Below are 17688 nucleotides of genomic sequence, written 5' to 3'. Positions count from 1 at the left end.
ACTGAAACAGGATGTGAAATTCAATTATTCACTTCAATTCATTTAAAATTTAACATGTATTCAATTTTTTTTAATGGATTGATGAAAATAAATAGATGATTAATTTGACTCAAATGGAAACTAATAAACTTCTACAACAACAAAAAAAAGTTAGTATAGATGAGAAGATGATTGAATTCTTTGTTATAATCAATATATATTTTGAATCGATATGAATCTTTATACATATATAACACTATTTTATAATTAATTATTTTATGATTTAATTATTCTTTTGGTCTTTGTTTTTGTCAAAAAATATTAAATTGGTTTTTTAATTTTTTTAAATTTCAATTTGGTCCTAATTTTTAAAAAATTGATGCAATTTAATTATTTTTGATAAATTTCTTGAAACAAATTAATAAATTTTCACCAGAACTAAAGTTATTAATAAAATGACTTATTTTATCAATGTAATTAATATAATCATGATGTCAATTTCAATAAAAAAATCATTAATTTTGTAAAAAAAATTTAACAAAAATGACCGAATTAAATTAATTTTGTACAAATCGGGATTAAATTAAAACTTTAAAGTATCGAAAGATTAAGTTGACATTTTTAAACAAAAATAGAAAAAACAGTAATTAAACTTTATTATATTTAATGGTACGAATCAACCTAGAAATTTGATGTAAAATTGACTTAATAATAAAAATAAAAAAGAAGAACAAAAAAGAATGTGAATTCAACTCACTAAAATTTGAAAAAAAAAAGTAAAAGAAAAATCATAAATTCAACTTTTCTTGCGAATAAAATAGCAACTAACATTTATCCATAACACTAAACACTCCTATATGAAGTTGTTTATTCTTTATTAAACTCTATACTTTTTTGTTAGGGTTTGGATGATGAATTTGACTCATGGATCATTGATTGAAGGTAAGCATGAAGATTTTTGCACTATCTTCTCCAAAACTTGACAAGAAAAAAGATGAAAGTTGTGAGCAAAAAGTATATTAAAAATTTGAATAAGTGGAGGTGTCAGAGTGAGTGAGTGAAGATGTGATTTAATATTCATCATTTTGATTTGTGTCTATTGAGAGATCCTGCAGAGATATGTGTATCTTTTTATGTTATTGTACTCTATTTTTGTGTCTAAAAAGTCAAAATATGAAATCCATTATTAGTTATTGAAGGCCAATCATGGACTAACATTTACAATGCAATATAAATTGTCTTCCTCATTTTGGTAACCTTTGATTCAATCATGTAATACCATGCTTTCTTAACCTTCAATCCTTATCTCTAATTTTATTCTTACTTTCTTTAAATCATATCAAATCAAATTAACGTACATATAAAAAAGAGAAATACATGGTTAAATATGTTTTTACTCCCATAACTTTCAATAAATTTTAAAATTAGTTTATTTTAAAATTTTAGACCAATTTCATTATTCATTTCTCAAAATACGTGAATTTAATCTTTTTAATAAAATTTTTGTTAAGTTTATTTGGCATTTCAAACGTGTTTCATAATAGTATTTGACTTAACATTAAAGCAAAAATATGTCAAATAGTATAAACAACTTAAATACAATTCCGAAATGCATACAAAATATCAAATAAACTTAACAAAATTTGATTAAAATGACTAAATTCACGTATTTTGAAAGATGAAGGACTAAATTGATCTAAAGTTTCAAAATAAACTAATTTCAAAATTCACTAAAAATTAAGAGATCAAAAATATATTTAACCCAAAAATATATCATCTTATCCTTTATATACATATATATATATATATATATATATATATATATATATTTATATAATAAATTCTATAAATTTATTGTTTTAGTAAGACTTTATATCGGGATTGATAACATTTCATTTATATATTGGTAATTCATGACTTGAAATTCATGGAATCCACGTTTTACATGTTCATGCCAACTCAAGACACCGACTATAAATAATATAGTAATTGCTCACAATAAAAAAATGTAAATAATAATAAATTTAAGTGATAAAATATTTGTTTATAAATCAATTTTATAATTAGAGATAATTTTTTTGGTAACTAAAATTTTGACATAATGATTAATTAATAAATCAATTCATAATAAAAATTATTTTAATTATTAATTTTAAAATCAATTATAATATTTTAAAATTATTTTAGTCATTAATTTTTTTAGTTTATAAATTAATATTTAAATTGATAAAAATAATTATATTTTGTTCCTAAAGTTGATTATTATTCAAAGATTTTATTGTAGTGATTTTTAGTACATATCTATGAAATTGGTTTTTCATTATCATATGAAATCTCATATTATTGGAAAAGTCTATCTTGAATCGGATATATTTTTATACTATTACATATAATTTATTAAAAATCACAATATTAAGTTATCCCCATTTCTATAGCTCCATCCATCATAAATGGTTACTATATACATTAATTTACCATTGGGCCCAAACCCAATAACATGTGATGATTCTTAAACCCATGATGAAGAGGATCACTAAATCATGACTAAGATTGAAACCTTTTAAAAAAAATTAAAAAAGAAAAAGGAAAAATCATCACTAGAAGCTTAAACTTGAAATTATATTACAATTAATATATAACTAATAATGACTTAGGTTTGTGCTTTTCATTTTGAAAATACAAAACCCTATCAACACCCTCAAATTGAAGATGGTAATATGTGCATAAAATATTGTGTTAAATTTTATGTTGGTTGGTTCATTATACTAATTAAGTGAAATTCTAATACGTAAATGAGTGTTAAACTAACAATCAAATTTAATTAATCTTAATCGTATATCATTAATAACTTGTGTATAACAATCAAATGCTATGCAAACTTCTTTAATGAAGTTATCTAGACAATTAGAAATGAGAGTTTCGAAATTGAAATAAAATTAAAAATAAAGAGTTAATTTGTATTTTGCATGGACTAAATTATTTCTGTTTGTATTTATTAAAATTGAAAAGATGCATAATTGTCGGGACTCAAAGTATTTGATTTGATTTCCTTTATCAGAAAACAAATATATATAAATAAAATATTATATATTTGGTTTAAAGAAGAAGGAAGATTGAAAACTCAGCTCATTTTCTTACCATTGAAAGAAGACAAGATAATTGGGCCACCAGCCTCACAAAGTTACATTTACATATTTGAGAATTTCTATTTACACTTTCCTTTATTACTTTTATACTCCCTCTTCGTAATAATTCGTTTTAGAAGATTCTAAGAAATAATTAACAATTTCTAAGGGTTTTGCTGTAAATTTTTATTCGTAAAATATTTATATAATTAGCATGGATGTAATAAAATTGTTAAAAGCTCACAATTATTTCCTGCAAATAATATCTAGAGTTAAATATGTTTTTGTTTCTCAAGTTTCAGTGAATTTTGAAATTAGTTTTTTTTTTCAAAATTTTATACCAACTTAGTCATTCATCTTTATAAATACGTATATTTAATCATTCTTACCAAATTTTGTTAAGTTTATTTGACATTTTAAATGTATTTTATGATTATATTTGAATTAACATTGAAACGAAAATGTGACAAACGGGGTAAACAATTCAAATACTATCATGATATGCATTTGAAATGTAAACTTAACAAAATTTGGTTAAAATGACTAAAGTCATGTATTTTAAAAAATAAATGACTAAATTGGTCAAAATTTTTAAAGATAGACTAATTTTAAATATCAGTTAACTTGAAGGACAAAAACATTTTGTTATTAATTTTTTTATTTAACAGTCCAAACAAAATAATAGGATATGTGACATAATATAATGCAATAGTTGATTTTGACTTTCATATTACTAAAAGTTTAGTTCATTCATGCTTAATTTGAGAACTGTTCAATAACATCTGCTACTATTTAATAATAACTCATATGCTTCCACGATTATCTTGTTTAAATTATGTATTTGTTTTATATGAATAATAATATTGGGCCACCAAGAAAGAGAATAAAAATTGGAAACCCATGAATGGTTGAAAAGTCAATATTGACATTCGAACAAAACAACAACAACAACGTTGATTTTGACCCACGTAACGCAAATAAACATAATTTAAATTTCAATAATTTAATAATTTATTATTTTAACAACTTCATTATAATTCCCTTTCTAACTATAGTAATACTAAGGTTTTAGTTTCTCAGTCATAGAAAATGTTGGAATTATTGAAATAGTTAAAGTAGGCCAAAAACAGGTTAAAGATCGTTTCATTAAACTTATATTAAGAAAGTAATTTTAATATTTAAAAATTTAAGATAAATAATTGATATTATTGTATGAACTAGTATTGTTTTTATAAAACTTATTTGTGTGTTCGCGATAACAAAAATAATAAAATTATACTTATTAAAATAAATATAAATAGGTTTTTTAATTTTATTGTAGATAATTTTTATTTATTTTGTATGTAATATTTTATTAGAAATAGTTATTTAGTTTAAAAATGATTAAATTATTTTAAAAAAAGGTTGAATTAATAAAAATGGTTAAATTTTTAAAAAAAGTCACTTAAAGAGTAAAACTAATAAATGGTTACTTAATAAATGATAAGTTTAAAAATAAAATGGTGTACACCAGGATCTCTTTATATAATAATTAGCGTATGTGTGTATGTATTTTTTAAATATACGTGATATTATATTAGTAGGTGATAATATTGTAATGTTATTAAGTTAATATATAAACTAAAATTATATTTATTAAAAATAAAGTAAAATATATCGGAACATATGACAAAATAATCATTAATAAATAAAGAAGAAGAAAAAACAGAGATAACCGATTTTATAAGAAGCTTGTAAAAGTAACGATCAAATTTTAAAAATTTAATATATTATATTTAAAAGGTAAAATTGGTATTTTGAAATGTGGACACCAAAAGGGGTATATATTGTTATAGATACTTATTTTAGTTTAAAAATATTATATGTAAAAAAAAAGGTTGAATGTAAGAAAATAGTTAAATTAAAAAAAAACACTTAAATGGTAAAATTTGTAAATGATTATTTAATAAAAGGTAAACTTGTAAAAAAATATGTGTACACCAAAATGAAAAATCAACTAGTATAGAAGTATAGATAATATATTAATTTTATATTTTATATCTCTTTTTCATATGGTTTATATCATATTACTTTTTCATTTTGTATGCAAATTTTTTAGTATTAATTGAATATATTGTATTTTACTAATTTTACATATTTATTACGATATATTTAGAAATGATATTTATTTATATTATTTATTGAAATCGTTTAGTTGTAGTTCAACCACTGAAATCATAAACCAATATCTTGAAATGGCCTTTTATTTTTAAAATTATAGTTTAGAACAAAACTTTTAAATGGTAAATAGAATAAAAAAGCATATTTGAGATCTCATTACAAACTTAGAATATTTGGAGGATCAAATTAGAACCTTGAGATATCTAAAGTTCCCAATTGAAAATTCAAAAAATAATATGCACAATTGAAATACCTGAACAAAAAATCAAATAACACCAATATTGACATACATACTATTTTAATCAAAGTTCAAATTGCTATTTCAAATTACTTTTTATCACAATCCTTGATATTATAAGAAATCACAAATAAAATGCCACTAATGTAGCCATAATTACATTACATGAATCACACTTGCAATTTAATTTGTAGCTGCAAATCTTCTATAAAATATTGCTTATAATTGAATGTTACAATCTTTGGATAAATTTTTTCATTCAAAATATTCAATTGGACGTGTAAAAAAAACCTTTCAAAAAAAGTAACCTTATAACAAAAATATGTATTTTTCTATAATAAGGATTATTGAACCATCAAGGATTAACCTAATCATACAAAGACTAAGATAAATAAAGCATTGAAAAATAAGTATAATATTATTGAAAATTCAAGTGTGTATATTAGAAGGATATAATAAAGTTGAACACCACCATAAAATTCGTAAATTTATTGTTTTAAAATTTTAAGTTAAAAGTAGTATCATTTTTATATATGTGGTTGGATTCAGGTCTTATTCGTATTGTATCTCTTAATATTTTCGTATAAATATTCGTAAAAAATATGAATTAAGAAAAGTTGTAAAAGAGGAAATAAAAACAAGAGACATGTTTGGAGGATTGTTTTTTCCTTGAAGAATTGCATATGGTTTTACTCAAAAACTCCGAATTGTCCTTTAAAATTTGTGAAAGGACAAACAAGGCAGTAGGAAAGTGAGTAGCCCTAGCAATGGAGGTTAAGGGAAAAGCACTAAACAGTTGATGCACATGCATGGATATGGAATTGAGATTTTTTATGTCTATGAACAATGTCTTTTAGGCACCATGAAAAGCCAAATGGAATAAGAATAGAAGCATTATTAATACTATTAATTAATTTAACAAACCAACTCACTCCAACAGGTGTTTATCATTGGCAAAAGAGTCAAACCAAATAATAATGAACAAGTCCAATTTTTAAATTTGGTAAAATTTCAGCACCTCCTCCTTTGCTTCATTCTGAATTCAAAAATTCAAAAATTCAAAAATTCAAAAATAAACTCAGAAGATCCTTGAGATTCTGAATGAAATCTGTGGGATATCGCTTTCCAAACAGTCAGATTTTCTATGAGGATTGTGTATCTTCTTGATCATGATAGCTTCCCATTTAAAATCTCACACTCTTGTTCTTCATCACACATCACACTTTAATCTTCATCTTCTCTGTATCTTTTCTTCATCTGTTTGTATTCTCTTCTGAGTTGTTATTAGTTATGGCTATGGCTTTAGAGACTCAGTTCCATGTTCTGGCTGTTGATGACAGTCTCATTGACAGAATGTTGATTGAAAGACTCTTGAAAACCTCTTCCTTCAATGGTACTTTCTTTTTCTCTCTTTTAATCTGCATTTTTGATCTGATATGAACATTCATGTTTGTGCAATCATTTTTCTTTTTCTGAAGGTAATGAATTTGATTACTGATACTTGGTTCTTGAAATTTGTTGAAATCACAGTTACTACAGTTGATTCTGCTACCAAGGCCTTGAAGTTTCTTGGTTTGGTTGAAGATGAGTTGAGGAATTTTGAATCTTCTGTTGCATCAGAAATTCATCAGGTAAAATTCTGTAACCAATTATGCATGACCTAAAATGTTTTATCAATGAGTTTGAATTGATCATTGATTCAATTGTTGATGCAGGATGTTGTAGATGTTAACCTGATTATAACAGATTACTGTATGCCAGGAATGACTGGTTATGATCTTCTGAGAAAAATCAAGGTATATATATATGATTCTATGGATATATTTTCTGAGAATTTCTTAAGTTTGTGTCACTTTTTTCTGCATAATCTGGCTTCAACTTCACTCAGTGAGATTGGTCAAACCATGCACTAGGAATTTGATTTATGTTTTTTTCCTTTTAGGAAGCTATTTAAAAGTATATGATCTCATATCTGAAAATCAAATCATGTGAATTTTTCAAACAATTTTCCTCTTTTTTTAATGAAGAATCTTTTCTGACATCTGAGTTGCATTACTTGACAAATTTTCAAACAAATGTGAGATCAAATTTGGTCATGGCCATGGCCATCACAGCATGTGCATTCTTCTGTATGATTTGAAAAAATAACATTAAGTTGATTGATTTGCAGGAATCTAAATCACTTAAAAACATACCAGTTGTGATTATGTCCTCTGAGAATGTGCCATCAAGGATCAATAGGTGAGGGAGTTGAACCTACAACCTCTTTTTTGACTTATATATATATCGTCCAATTCTTCATCTTACTGGATGTGAAACTTTCAACTCTTTTAATTTATATATCATCCAGTTCTTCATCTTATTTGATGCGGGACTTTCAACTACTGGAATTTTTATCAGAAAAATGTTATGAAATTCAGATTTGATGTGACTAAATTTGAGTGATATGATTTTGTATCAGATGTTTGGAAGAAGGAGCAGAAGAATTTTTTCTGAAACCAGTTCAACAAGCAGATGTGAATAAGCTGAAGCCACATTTGATGAAATCAAAAAGTAAAGAAGAAAATGAAGAATCATTGAAGAACAAGAGAAAGGATATGGAAGAAATTTATTCTCCAAACAAAACCAGATTGAGATGTAGCAGTTAGAAGAATTGGTTTCAGATTGATGAATAAAGCGTAGGTAGTGCTTACAAAATTTTCATTTCTATGTCTCAGTTGATTTGAAAATTTGAAATGAGTCAATTATGCAGAAAAAAAAGAAGGATATAGACAGTAAAAGTCATTGATGTAAATATTCTGAGATAGAATTTTATTCAATTTTGGTTAAAAAATAGTGATTTATTTTAAATTTTTTTGTTTGGAATTTTCCCTCTCCTTCTACACTCAAAGAGGATATTCTACTAATCTTATTTAAAGTTTCATTAAATTGATTAAAATAATGAGATTATAAATTTATAATACAAGATCTGATGAGAACTATTCAAGCTCTTCCCCATTTGGTCAAATTATTAAGTTTAGTTTATCAATGTTTTTAAAATTGTCCTAATTATTGAATAAAGACATAAGTTCAAAGTATAATAATTTAAATATAGTCGAAATAGTAATATTAAAATAACATAATATCAAAGTCATATAATACTAAATCTAAAATAAAACCTTAATTCTTAAATTTCTTAACTTTCAATTTGTATATGTAAAGGTCTAAACCAAGTAAATTATAATTTTTAATAAATAAATATAATAACATTCATTGAATATATAACAACGTTGCATCCAGAACTAAAAAAATTAACGGTGAGTTAATTTTAAAATTTAGAAAATCAAGACATAGAACTTATAAATTAGTATAAATGAGTAAATGATATCTTTTATAAAAAGAATTAATAATGATTGATAAAATAATAATTTTCTTTTGTTTATATTTAAAATGATTATATTCAACTTAAAGATTACAAAGTCTCCATTTTTGACCAGTTAATATTTTTTCAGCACCCTAAAATAAAATTAAAAAAAGTTCTTATACGAAAATGTTATTACAAATGTATTAAAAGATTCCATACTATGGAAAAACGTATACAGAAACGAGGATTCTAGAATATGCAATTTTTATTTTTATTCTACACATTTTTTATAATACATTTTAAATATACTAGCGCATGACGTGTGTATACACATTTTTTAAATATAAATGATATTATGTTAATAGGTAATAAAAATATAATGTTATTAAGTTAATATATAAAATAAATTTATATTTATTAAAAATAAAGTGAAATGAATAGAGAAATTAATTGTTGATGAATAAAAAAGATAAACAATTTTGTAGAAAATAAGTAAAAATAACCATTAATTTTTAAAATATTAATAAATAATTATATTGTAAAGGATATAATTGGTATTATGAGATGTGGACATAAAAGAGAATCTCTTTATATATTGTTACGTTGTTATAGATAATCTGAAAATTTAAAAAATATATTTTTATCATTTAACTAAAAGGTACTGGAACAAATTATGGAAATAAAGAAAACCATTCCTAAAAATAATTTAACGGTATTTTAGGGTCAATAGACCATATTACAATAAAAAACGTTGCGATGGTATTTTTTTAAAATTGTGATTTTTTATGAAATTTTACCTGTATTTTTTAAAATTAAAATATAGTTTTAGTACAATAAAATTATAATCTAAGTTTATTTGGAAACATAAGATAAAAATAATTCTAAGATAGTTTAATTGATTTGGATTGTTTAAAATAGTTACTTTTATATTGTAACATTATGAAAGAGAAATACAATTGATAATTATAGTTTATTTTATATTAAAATTAATCAATTGTTGAGAATTCTTTTTTTTTGTAATCTATTAAATTTCAATCAAAATTCTAAATTTTGGTATACTTAAAAAGGCATTTTCTTTTTTAAAATTATAATGGAACTAAGACCAATTTGATTTGTAAGAAGGTAATTTTATATATTCTATATTTTTGGAACTATAGCTAGTTAATATAAAAACTATTTCCTCTTAATTATTAGGTTTAGAACTTTTATTAGCTTCAGTATTAACAAGAAAGTCAAGTTAATTTTATGTAAAAAAAAAAGACATGAAAGTCAGGTTTGATAGAGCTACTTGATACCAAAGAGTTACTAGGTCAAAAATATAAAAATTCCACCAAAAACATATTATTTTGTTTTTTAATAATTTTAATTATCCAAATAAAATACTTTTTCAGTAAATATAGGTTTAGTTTTCACAAATTTTCAATTCTTATAGCCTTTTTCTGAACAAAAAATAATTTTTGAAAATTGTAAAAAAATTGTAATAGCTCAAATATTAGTATAATATTGATCTTGTCAAAATAATTAGTATAATATTGAAAGTAATTCCAAAATATTTAATAACAACATATTAATTAAAAAAATATTTGTACTACTTTACTTGTATTCATGCTTTTGAACTGTAATGGTGAATATTTGGACATTGTATTTTTTTTTTCATTGATAAGTTGAACATTATTTGCCTTTTTTTTAGGCAATAATTCGTGTTCCTAGAATTGCATCATAAATGATATTAAAATATTAAATTAAATAACACAAATGAAAATAAAAAATAAAAAATTTAATATATTTTTTTAAAAAGACCATAGTAATTAAATGTTATTGTGTAATCCTAATTACATTTTATTTTATTATCCTAAACTGATGGCTAAAAATTGTGATGTTGTAGAGAATTTCTTATTTATCAAAATGATAGTGTTGTTTGTTTATAATATATAACAAATTCTCTTTTTTTAGTTATACAACATAAAGTCTCATGCTTCAATTTGTTTAGAAAGAAAGAATAAGTTTCTTAAATTTTATCCTTTAATTATCATTATTTAACAATTTTTATCACTAATTTTTTATAGTATATCATTAATTTGTTTTATTTTACCAATTAGTTAGATTTGCAACCGAGTAGTAACACACGGTAGACATAAGACAATATTATTTTACAAAATTGGTAACAAAATGACATTTTGAGTTTTTTTACTTTTGTGTAACACATTATCACTTTGTAAGAATCACTCAAAAAAAAATTATTACAGCTTAAATCTTATTATGAGTGTTATCGTTTTTTTTTTTCATATTCAATATCTTGATAAACATTTTCATCTCCTGTTCCTTTAATATTAATTACTTAAATAAAATTGTATTATTTATGTTAATATTATAAAATATTTTATATTTAAACAAACAATAAAAAGAATTAAAAACTAAATAACACAAATCTTACCCAAAAAATAGCACATAGAACTATGATTATCGAAATAGTGCTTTAGGTTCTCTATAATGTCTTCTTTTTTGGGTGAATCCAAAATATTCCCTGTATGTAAGTCAAAAACTAATCTTTTAAAATCTTAGATCTAAAGTTGATATCTGTCAATAGCTTTTAATATACACTTTAAGTTTCTGACAACATGCTAAAAGAACAAAATTACTTATCAATACAGATACACCTTTGATCTGAGGTGATTTCTAGCATTTCAAAAATAAATTTAAGAAATAATATCTGTTTGCTTTTGTCAACAATGTTTCATTAAAAATGCATATTATGACACCAAACTTGCACAACTGTAATCATTGAATCTGATAGGCAACAATATTCAAACTAAAGTTTTCAAAATAATGTTGACAATTATATCATGATATGTTACATCACAATCAAGTAGATAATGCAACACCCTGAGATACATTGAACGAGGGAACAAGTGGCATACTGTTGATGCAAACTCTTTCAAATTGAAATTCTGAAAAGCACAATGAGTTGATTTTGAACGTGTGTTTGTGTCACCTCTTTGATTTTTGGACGATCAAGCACGTTCCACAGCATTGTAGGATCCAAAATTGTATGACACTCAAGCCAGTAACCTTCACAATTCGTTGAAACTCCTGTTGGTAAACCTGCGGAAATGTCTAATCTATAAATATTGTCCACATATGTAAACAATGTCTATGTGCATTGAAAACAAAGTGCTTGATGTTTGCCACAATTACATTCAAACAAACATTTCATTAACTTCATTTGTCATTGTCAATACGGCGTGTGATGTTGCAAGATCACAGACAAAGTGGGAGTGTGCTCTTCTGTTGTTATCTGCTATCTAGCATTGCCTTCATTAACTCTTAGTTTGCATGTAATTTTCAATAGTTTTTCCCCAATAGTAACGTAGAGAAGCCAACTGATAATCAATGGACTTAAACCAAAGCAACATTATGAAGTGAAAACATAAAGAGAGGTTGTTGGAAGTTCTAGATCGACTAGAAATAAGTCCAATTTACAATATATAAATAAGTACAAATCTCAACTTACAAGCTGATTTTGTAAGGTTAAGTTAGACTTAAAGTCAACCAGGTTCCTAGTATGTCATTAGTTCTGTTCTTACTCATTCCCTAGTGTTATGCTACCAGCTTCAGTCCAAAAACCTAAGGAGATTTGTTTTAATTTTCTTGTACAGAAAATAAGTGGGCCCAACACCACTTCTTAAGCCACACTTTTTTTGTATAAACCTTTACTGAATTTTCAACGCCAGCGTGCACCAACCTCTCTTGCAACATACCTACCAATGTGTAGACACTAAGCCCATCTTGACCAACATGCTAGTGTTTAACCATTTGTCACTTGTATCAGGCCATGTTCTTAGCTTATCTTTTTCCTTAAGAGCCAAGTCATATCTTATTGCTCACCAGTCACCACGAGGCTGAGTGATCTGCTTGTACCACTGCTTATCAACCACAATTTCTCGAATGATTGTCCAATTCCAATCAATTCAACTCCGATAGTAAGGCCATTAAGAGGAGTCCAATGTTCATCGGTCCTTCCACTTTAAATGGTCCTGAGGTCCTCACCTTGTCCATTTCTATCAGATTGTAAGACTTCTTCAGTCGCACCCATGTTGCACTTCTGAATTCCCCACATCCAAATGGAAAGAGAATCCTTCTTGAAAGACTCTTTTGAAAATCAAAAGTTCCAGCCAAACTTTTCTTATATGATGAGACTTGATACTAGTGAACTATTGCAGATTTTTAGTGTCATAAAATACTCTATTGATATGGGTCCCTGGCTCTCCAACTAAGAAACAACAGCACACTTATTCGTACGACACTATTAAACCATTTAAAGATGGAGTAAGATTTCTAACATTTAGGTAAATCCTAGGATTGCCTTTAAAACGTGGATTAATTTCTTCCTTAAATTTACTTAGGCGTGATCTAGGATGGAAGAATCATATCTGTGAAGATTTTGGTTTGTTTGTTTGGAGTGGAGCACTCAAGACTTTAAAAGGGAAATATCTAAACTTGGACCTTTCACTAGATATGTTCATAGAGTGCAAGCTATTCTAATGTCTTTTTCTTTTTGCTAGATTTGTCTTTGTTGTACCTTTCTCCTGCCTCGCCCAACCCCACTTCAACCGTAAGAAACAGAGAAGGAAACTATCAATATTGCAGTTCATAAGATAAGCTATCATTAAAAGAAATACATAAATTATATACGACATGCATTATCATAGCAAGAAAAAACTTTAGTCCCACGATAATCCAAATCAACACAAAATACCTGCTCAAGCTCCAGCTTAATCATGATGGCCTAATCCCATATATTTGAAGGATATGTGCTTCCTCCTAATAAGCTGAAAATGATGTTCTTCTGTGATATAACCTTTTAGAAGAAAAACAGCAGTGACTGTTCCCGGTCCATAAAGAGTTGTATCTGTTATGAACATGATGCATAAATGGACTCTAAAACAAGATAGTTTATGACGGTTAACATGCAAGGTTGCAAAGAGGTTGGCCTGCATCATATTTTCCCAAATCTCAGTGGTTTCCAAATTCCAATGAAAAGTGAAAACATGAAGACATTAACAAGCAGAAGTAATGCATTGCCCCTCAAACAGGTCTATGAAGAATACTCTAGATGTGAGGGTTCCTTCATATCAACATTTGCTGTATTTTATTCATTGAATTTCTCGACATCAGACCCCTATCCACCACATGATTCCAGAAGATCAGTGACATTTTATTTTCACTAACATCAGAAGTAATAAAGCATCTATACAGTTTGACTGTGATCATCAACCTTCTCCTTGTCATCTCTTCTAACACACCCATGGAAGCACTTGCATTCCCTGCTTTCCAATAAGCATATGCAAGACTGGTATAGATAACACTGTCACCTGATATACCCTTTCCTTCCATTTCATTGAATAACTTTTCAGCACATTCAACCCTTTCTAACTTGCATGACCTTCTTATCAATGCCCTGTATACTGAAACATCTAGACAAAGACCTCTACTCAGAAACTCATTTGGCAGTGCTAAAACAGCATCCATATTGTCTTTCTTACAGTAGCAATCTACAATCCAAGTGTATGTACAATAACTGAGTGTAAATCCAGCATCAAGCATGCTGAACATTGCCTCCTTTGCAGTTTCCAACTCATTTGTCTTGCAGAATCCATGAATCAGTGCCTTATATGTATATGAATCAGGTTTTAGTCCAGATTCTAACATCTTGTTCTTAAATTTCAAAGCAGATTTCATATCTCCAATCTTGCAGTATGCATTAATAAGTGTGTTACAAGTGATATTGTCAGCTTGAACTTTCCTTTCACTCATCTCAGTCAAGAGTTTGTTGGCGTCCTTTATCCTGCCATCTTGACAGAGCTTTCGCAAAATTGAATTATAAGTTACAACTCCAGGGTACAATCCCTTAGACTCCATCAGCCCCAGAATTTTCAGAGATTCCTCCAGTTCATTTGTTTTACAGTAACCATCAATCAATGTAGTATATGTCACATGATTGGGAGTTGCATTTTTTATTTCTCTAAACATCCTTATAGCTTCTCTCATCCTGCCTTCTTTGCAAAATCCATAAATAAGAGAGTTATAACTAACAATATCTAGGTTTATCCCCTCTCTTTCCATTCTGCTCTGGATAGATAAAGCCTCATAGTGCATACCTTTCTTGCAATATAATGATATCAAAGTATTATATGTGAAGATATCAGGAAGCATACCCTTTAAATCCAACTCATTTAATAACTGTTCTGCCCTTTCCACATCTCTTGCTTTTGAACAGGCATGGAATAAACAATTGTAAATGTACATATTGGGAACAACCCCAACTTGAACCATTCTCCTGTAAATTTTCCACACCATGTGAGTAACCCCGTCCTTCAACAAGGAATTCAAAAGAACAGTGCAAGCATGCAAATGAGGTTTGACTTTATGTAACCTCATCTGCTCAAAAACTTGTATTGCATCATGTGTCATCTTTGACTTAGCATAATGTATGACAAGCCAACTCAACACTTGAGAATTGACTTCAGGGTTGTCATGAGTCCTCACCAAAGTTCTCAAAACTGAAGATGATGGAAGAAAATCCCTGTCCGCAATTTTTTCAAGCATATGTTGTGCAGTTTTGAAATGCTTATGTTCGGTGAGGATGTGAATCATGACCCATGAACATTGCAAGGAATGGCTATAATTTGGGATGGAATCGAGCCATTTGAAGAATGGGAAGGAATGAGAGAGCCCATAATCATAGAGTGAGAGTTGCAACAGTACCTGGTGAATGGTAGAAGAAGTGAATGCAGAGGCATTCTTCACCTTCAACAGATTGCCCCAGTTACCCTTGATCACAATTGTGCACACACTATCAATAAATTGCTTATGACTCCCAATGAAAACCATGTCTGGCAATATGATCAGTTAGGAAGCCCATAATTTTCATTTCACAACCATACTTTGGTGCTACGCTTAGTTTTCTTGAATTTGTTTTCTTGCTATGAGTTGTGTTTCACATTTCTTGAAAACCCTGAGAAGTAAAATGTCTCATTAAAATATTATCCAATAAGAAAGAATTAAACTATTTTGAGAACGTTTATAATAAATTGAATTTTTAAATACGTTAGTAAAATATTCTAATGCATTCTGACATTAGTAGAAGCTTTGAATGTGTCTAAACTAGTTGATGGTAAGTTTGGAATCTGTAAATGGAGATAAAGCTTATAATTGTTTATAAACAAAGCTTCACATTGTTAACTTTCACATGACATTTCATCTCCTTCATCTAAGTCGGGGCATTAACCAAACACAAGGTGTGCATCTTATTCAATATCTAAGTCTAAACAGAAAGGTAAATCAGTACCCTAAGAATATTTGCATTACATTAATATCTTAAGAAAACAAGCCATTAGCCAAAACCAAGCGAAAAATTGAAACACCCAAATTTGAATAATACTTATTCACTGAGCAATCCAAGGCACAGAAATAATTTGAATTGAAAAATGGGTAAAGAAATAACGAACACTAGAATTCAAAAAGACAAGAAAGAAACCTCAAAAAAGAAAAAAGGACTTTGCGGTTGTAAGCTGTGGCAGGAACATGATAGTGTTGTAGTCGGACAGTGACGCTGCTACGGTGGGATGAACCGAGCACGGTAGACGTTGAGGAAAGCCTTCGCAGATGGTGGCGGCGACGGCGGCGGAGTACGACGTAGGTTAAGTTTGAAATATTTTGTTTGGGTTTGGGCCGGGTCATGTGGCCCAACCATTTATTGGATGGGGTTGGACCCGAAACTTCTTCCTTCGAGCAAAGTATGTCAGCCGTAAAAGTCAACCAGAAGACTTAACGAAAGCTAACAGATTTTTTTTTTAATAATTGTATATTAGTTATAAGCATTATTAATATTAAAAATATTAATATAATTGTTATAATTGATATAATACTATGAAATAAGGAAAATAATGATAGTTCTAATTAGTGATAATAATAATCATTATTATAAAAAGTGATATATAATACTATTAATGATAACTTTATTATTATAAAATAAAAATATTGTTAATATATAATTATTCCTTTAAATATTACATTTGAAAAGAGATTTAATATTCTACTTGTACTGCATAGTACTGCATAGTAATAGATTAACAAACTTATTGAATGATGTATCTTTGTTATGATGGTATAAAAAATATATATAATAGAGATATTTAAGATTTTTGATAGTTTCAAACAATTCAATAAATGTTAGTCTAAATATCATATTTAATATGAAATAAAGTTAATTAACATTTAAAAAATAAGATACACATTACTTTTAAGGTTTTATATCATGTCTTATTATAATTGTATCGATAAATATTCAAAATTGTTGAAAGAAAAACTCGCATAATATATCATTAAAATATTATTCACCAATTTCTTTCATATTCTTAATCGGTTGAGGGCATTGCAAACAATTTTCACTCATTTATAACAAACATGAAACCTCTTTTTTAAAACACAATCTTTACGGAAAAGGAAATCAGAACATGTAAAATATTTTAAGATGAGAACGAAAGTGCTAATAGTTGTTAGAAGTTTCATATCGACTAGAGATAAAACTAATTCACAATATATAAGTGGATGCAAACATCACCTTACAAGCTGGTTTTGTAGGGTTGAGTTAAGCTTAAAGTCCACTTTTTCATATGATATCAAAACCTATTTTAACGAGATTTGTTATTTATTGGGCATATCGTTCCACTTGCTAATGTTGGCATGACTAGGGAAGGGGGCATGAAGAGAAGGATTTCCAAATCAGCCCAACAACCACGACCGAGTGAGTGCAAACACATTTTTGTGTTTTCTTTTATTTA

The 17688-nt window shown here is 27.0% G+C and overlaps 2 protein-coding genes across 2 annotated transcripts; one reads left to right on the top strand and one right to left on the bottom strand.

Moving 5' to 3' along the window:
- Window positions 1-6433: 6433 nt before the first annotated feature.
- LOC114170064 (two-component response regulator ORR9-like) lies at window positions 6434-8321 on the top strand. The gene is made up of 5 exons (XM_028055540.1): window positions 6434-6895; window positions 7033-7133; window positions 7218-7298; window positions 7673-7743; window positions 7964-8321. Exons 1-5 carry the CDS (start codon window positions 6793-6795, stop codon window positions 8148-8150), a joined length of 543 nt encoding a protein of 180 aa, XP_027911341.1. The 5' UTR covers window positions 6434-6792; the 3' UTR covers window positions 8151-8321.
- A 3242-nt stretch (window positions 8322-11563) lies between these two features.
- LOC114170063 (pentatricopeptide repeat-containing protein At5g38730) lies at window positions 11564-16623 on the bottom strand. Its single transcript, XM_028055539.1, has 3 exons — window positions 16383-16623; window positions 13602-15860; window positions 11564-11947 (listed from the first exon to the last, which is right to left on the bottom strand). The coding sequence occupies exon 2, from the start codon at window positions 15734-15736 to the stop codon at window positions 13973-13975; it is 1764 nt and encodes a 587-aa protein (XP_027911340.1). The 5' UTR covers window positions 15737-15860; window positions 16383-16623; the 3' UTR covers window positions 11564-11947; window positions 13602-13972.
- Between the last annotated feature and the right edge of the window lie 1065 nt (window positions 16624-17688).

Source organism: Vigna unguiculata, chromosome 11 (genome assembly GCF_004118075.2).
Source record: "Vigna unguiculata cultivar IT97K-499-35 chromosome 11, ASM411807v1, whole genome shotgun sequence".
NCBI classification, from domain to species: Eukaryota; Viridiplantae; Streptophyta; class Magnoliopsida; order Fabales; family Fabaceae; genus Vigna; species Vigna unguiculata.
Note: the sequence above shows the minus strand (reverse complement) of the source record. Positions and strands in the feature narration are given on the sequence as shown.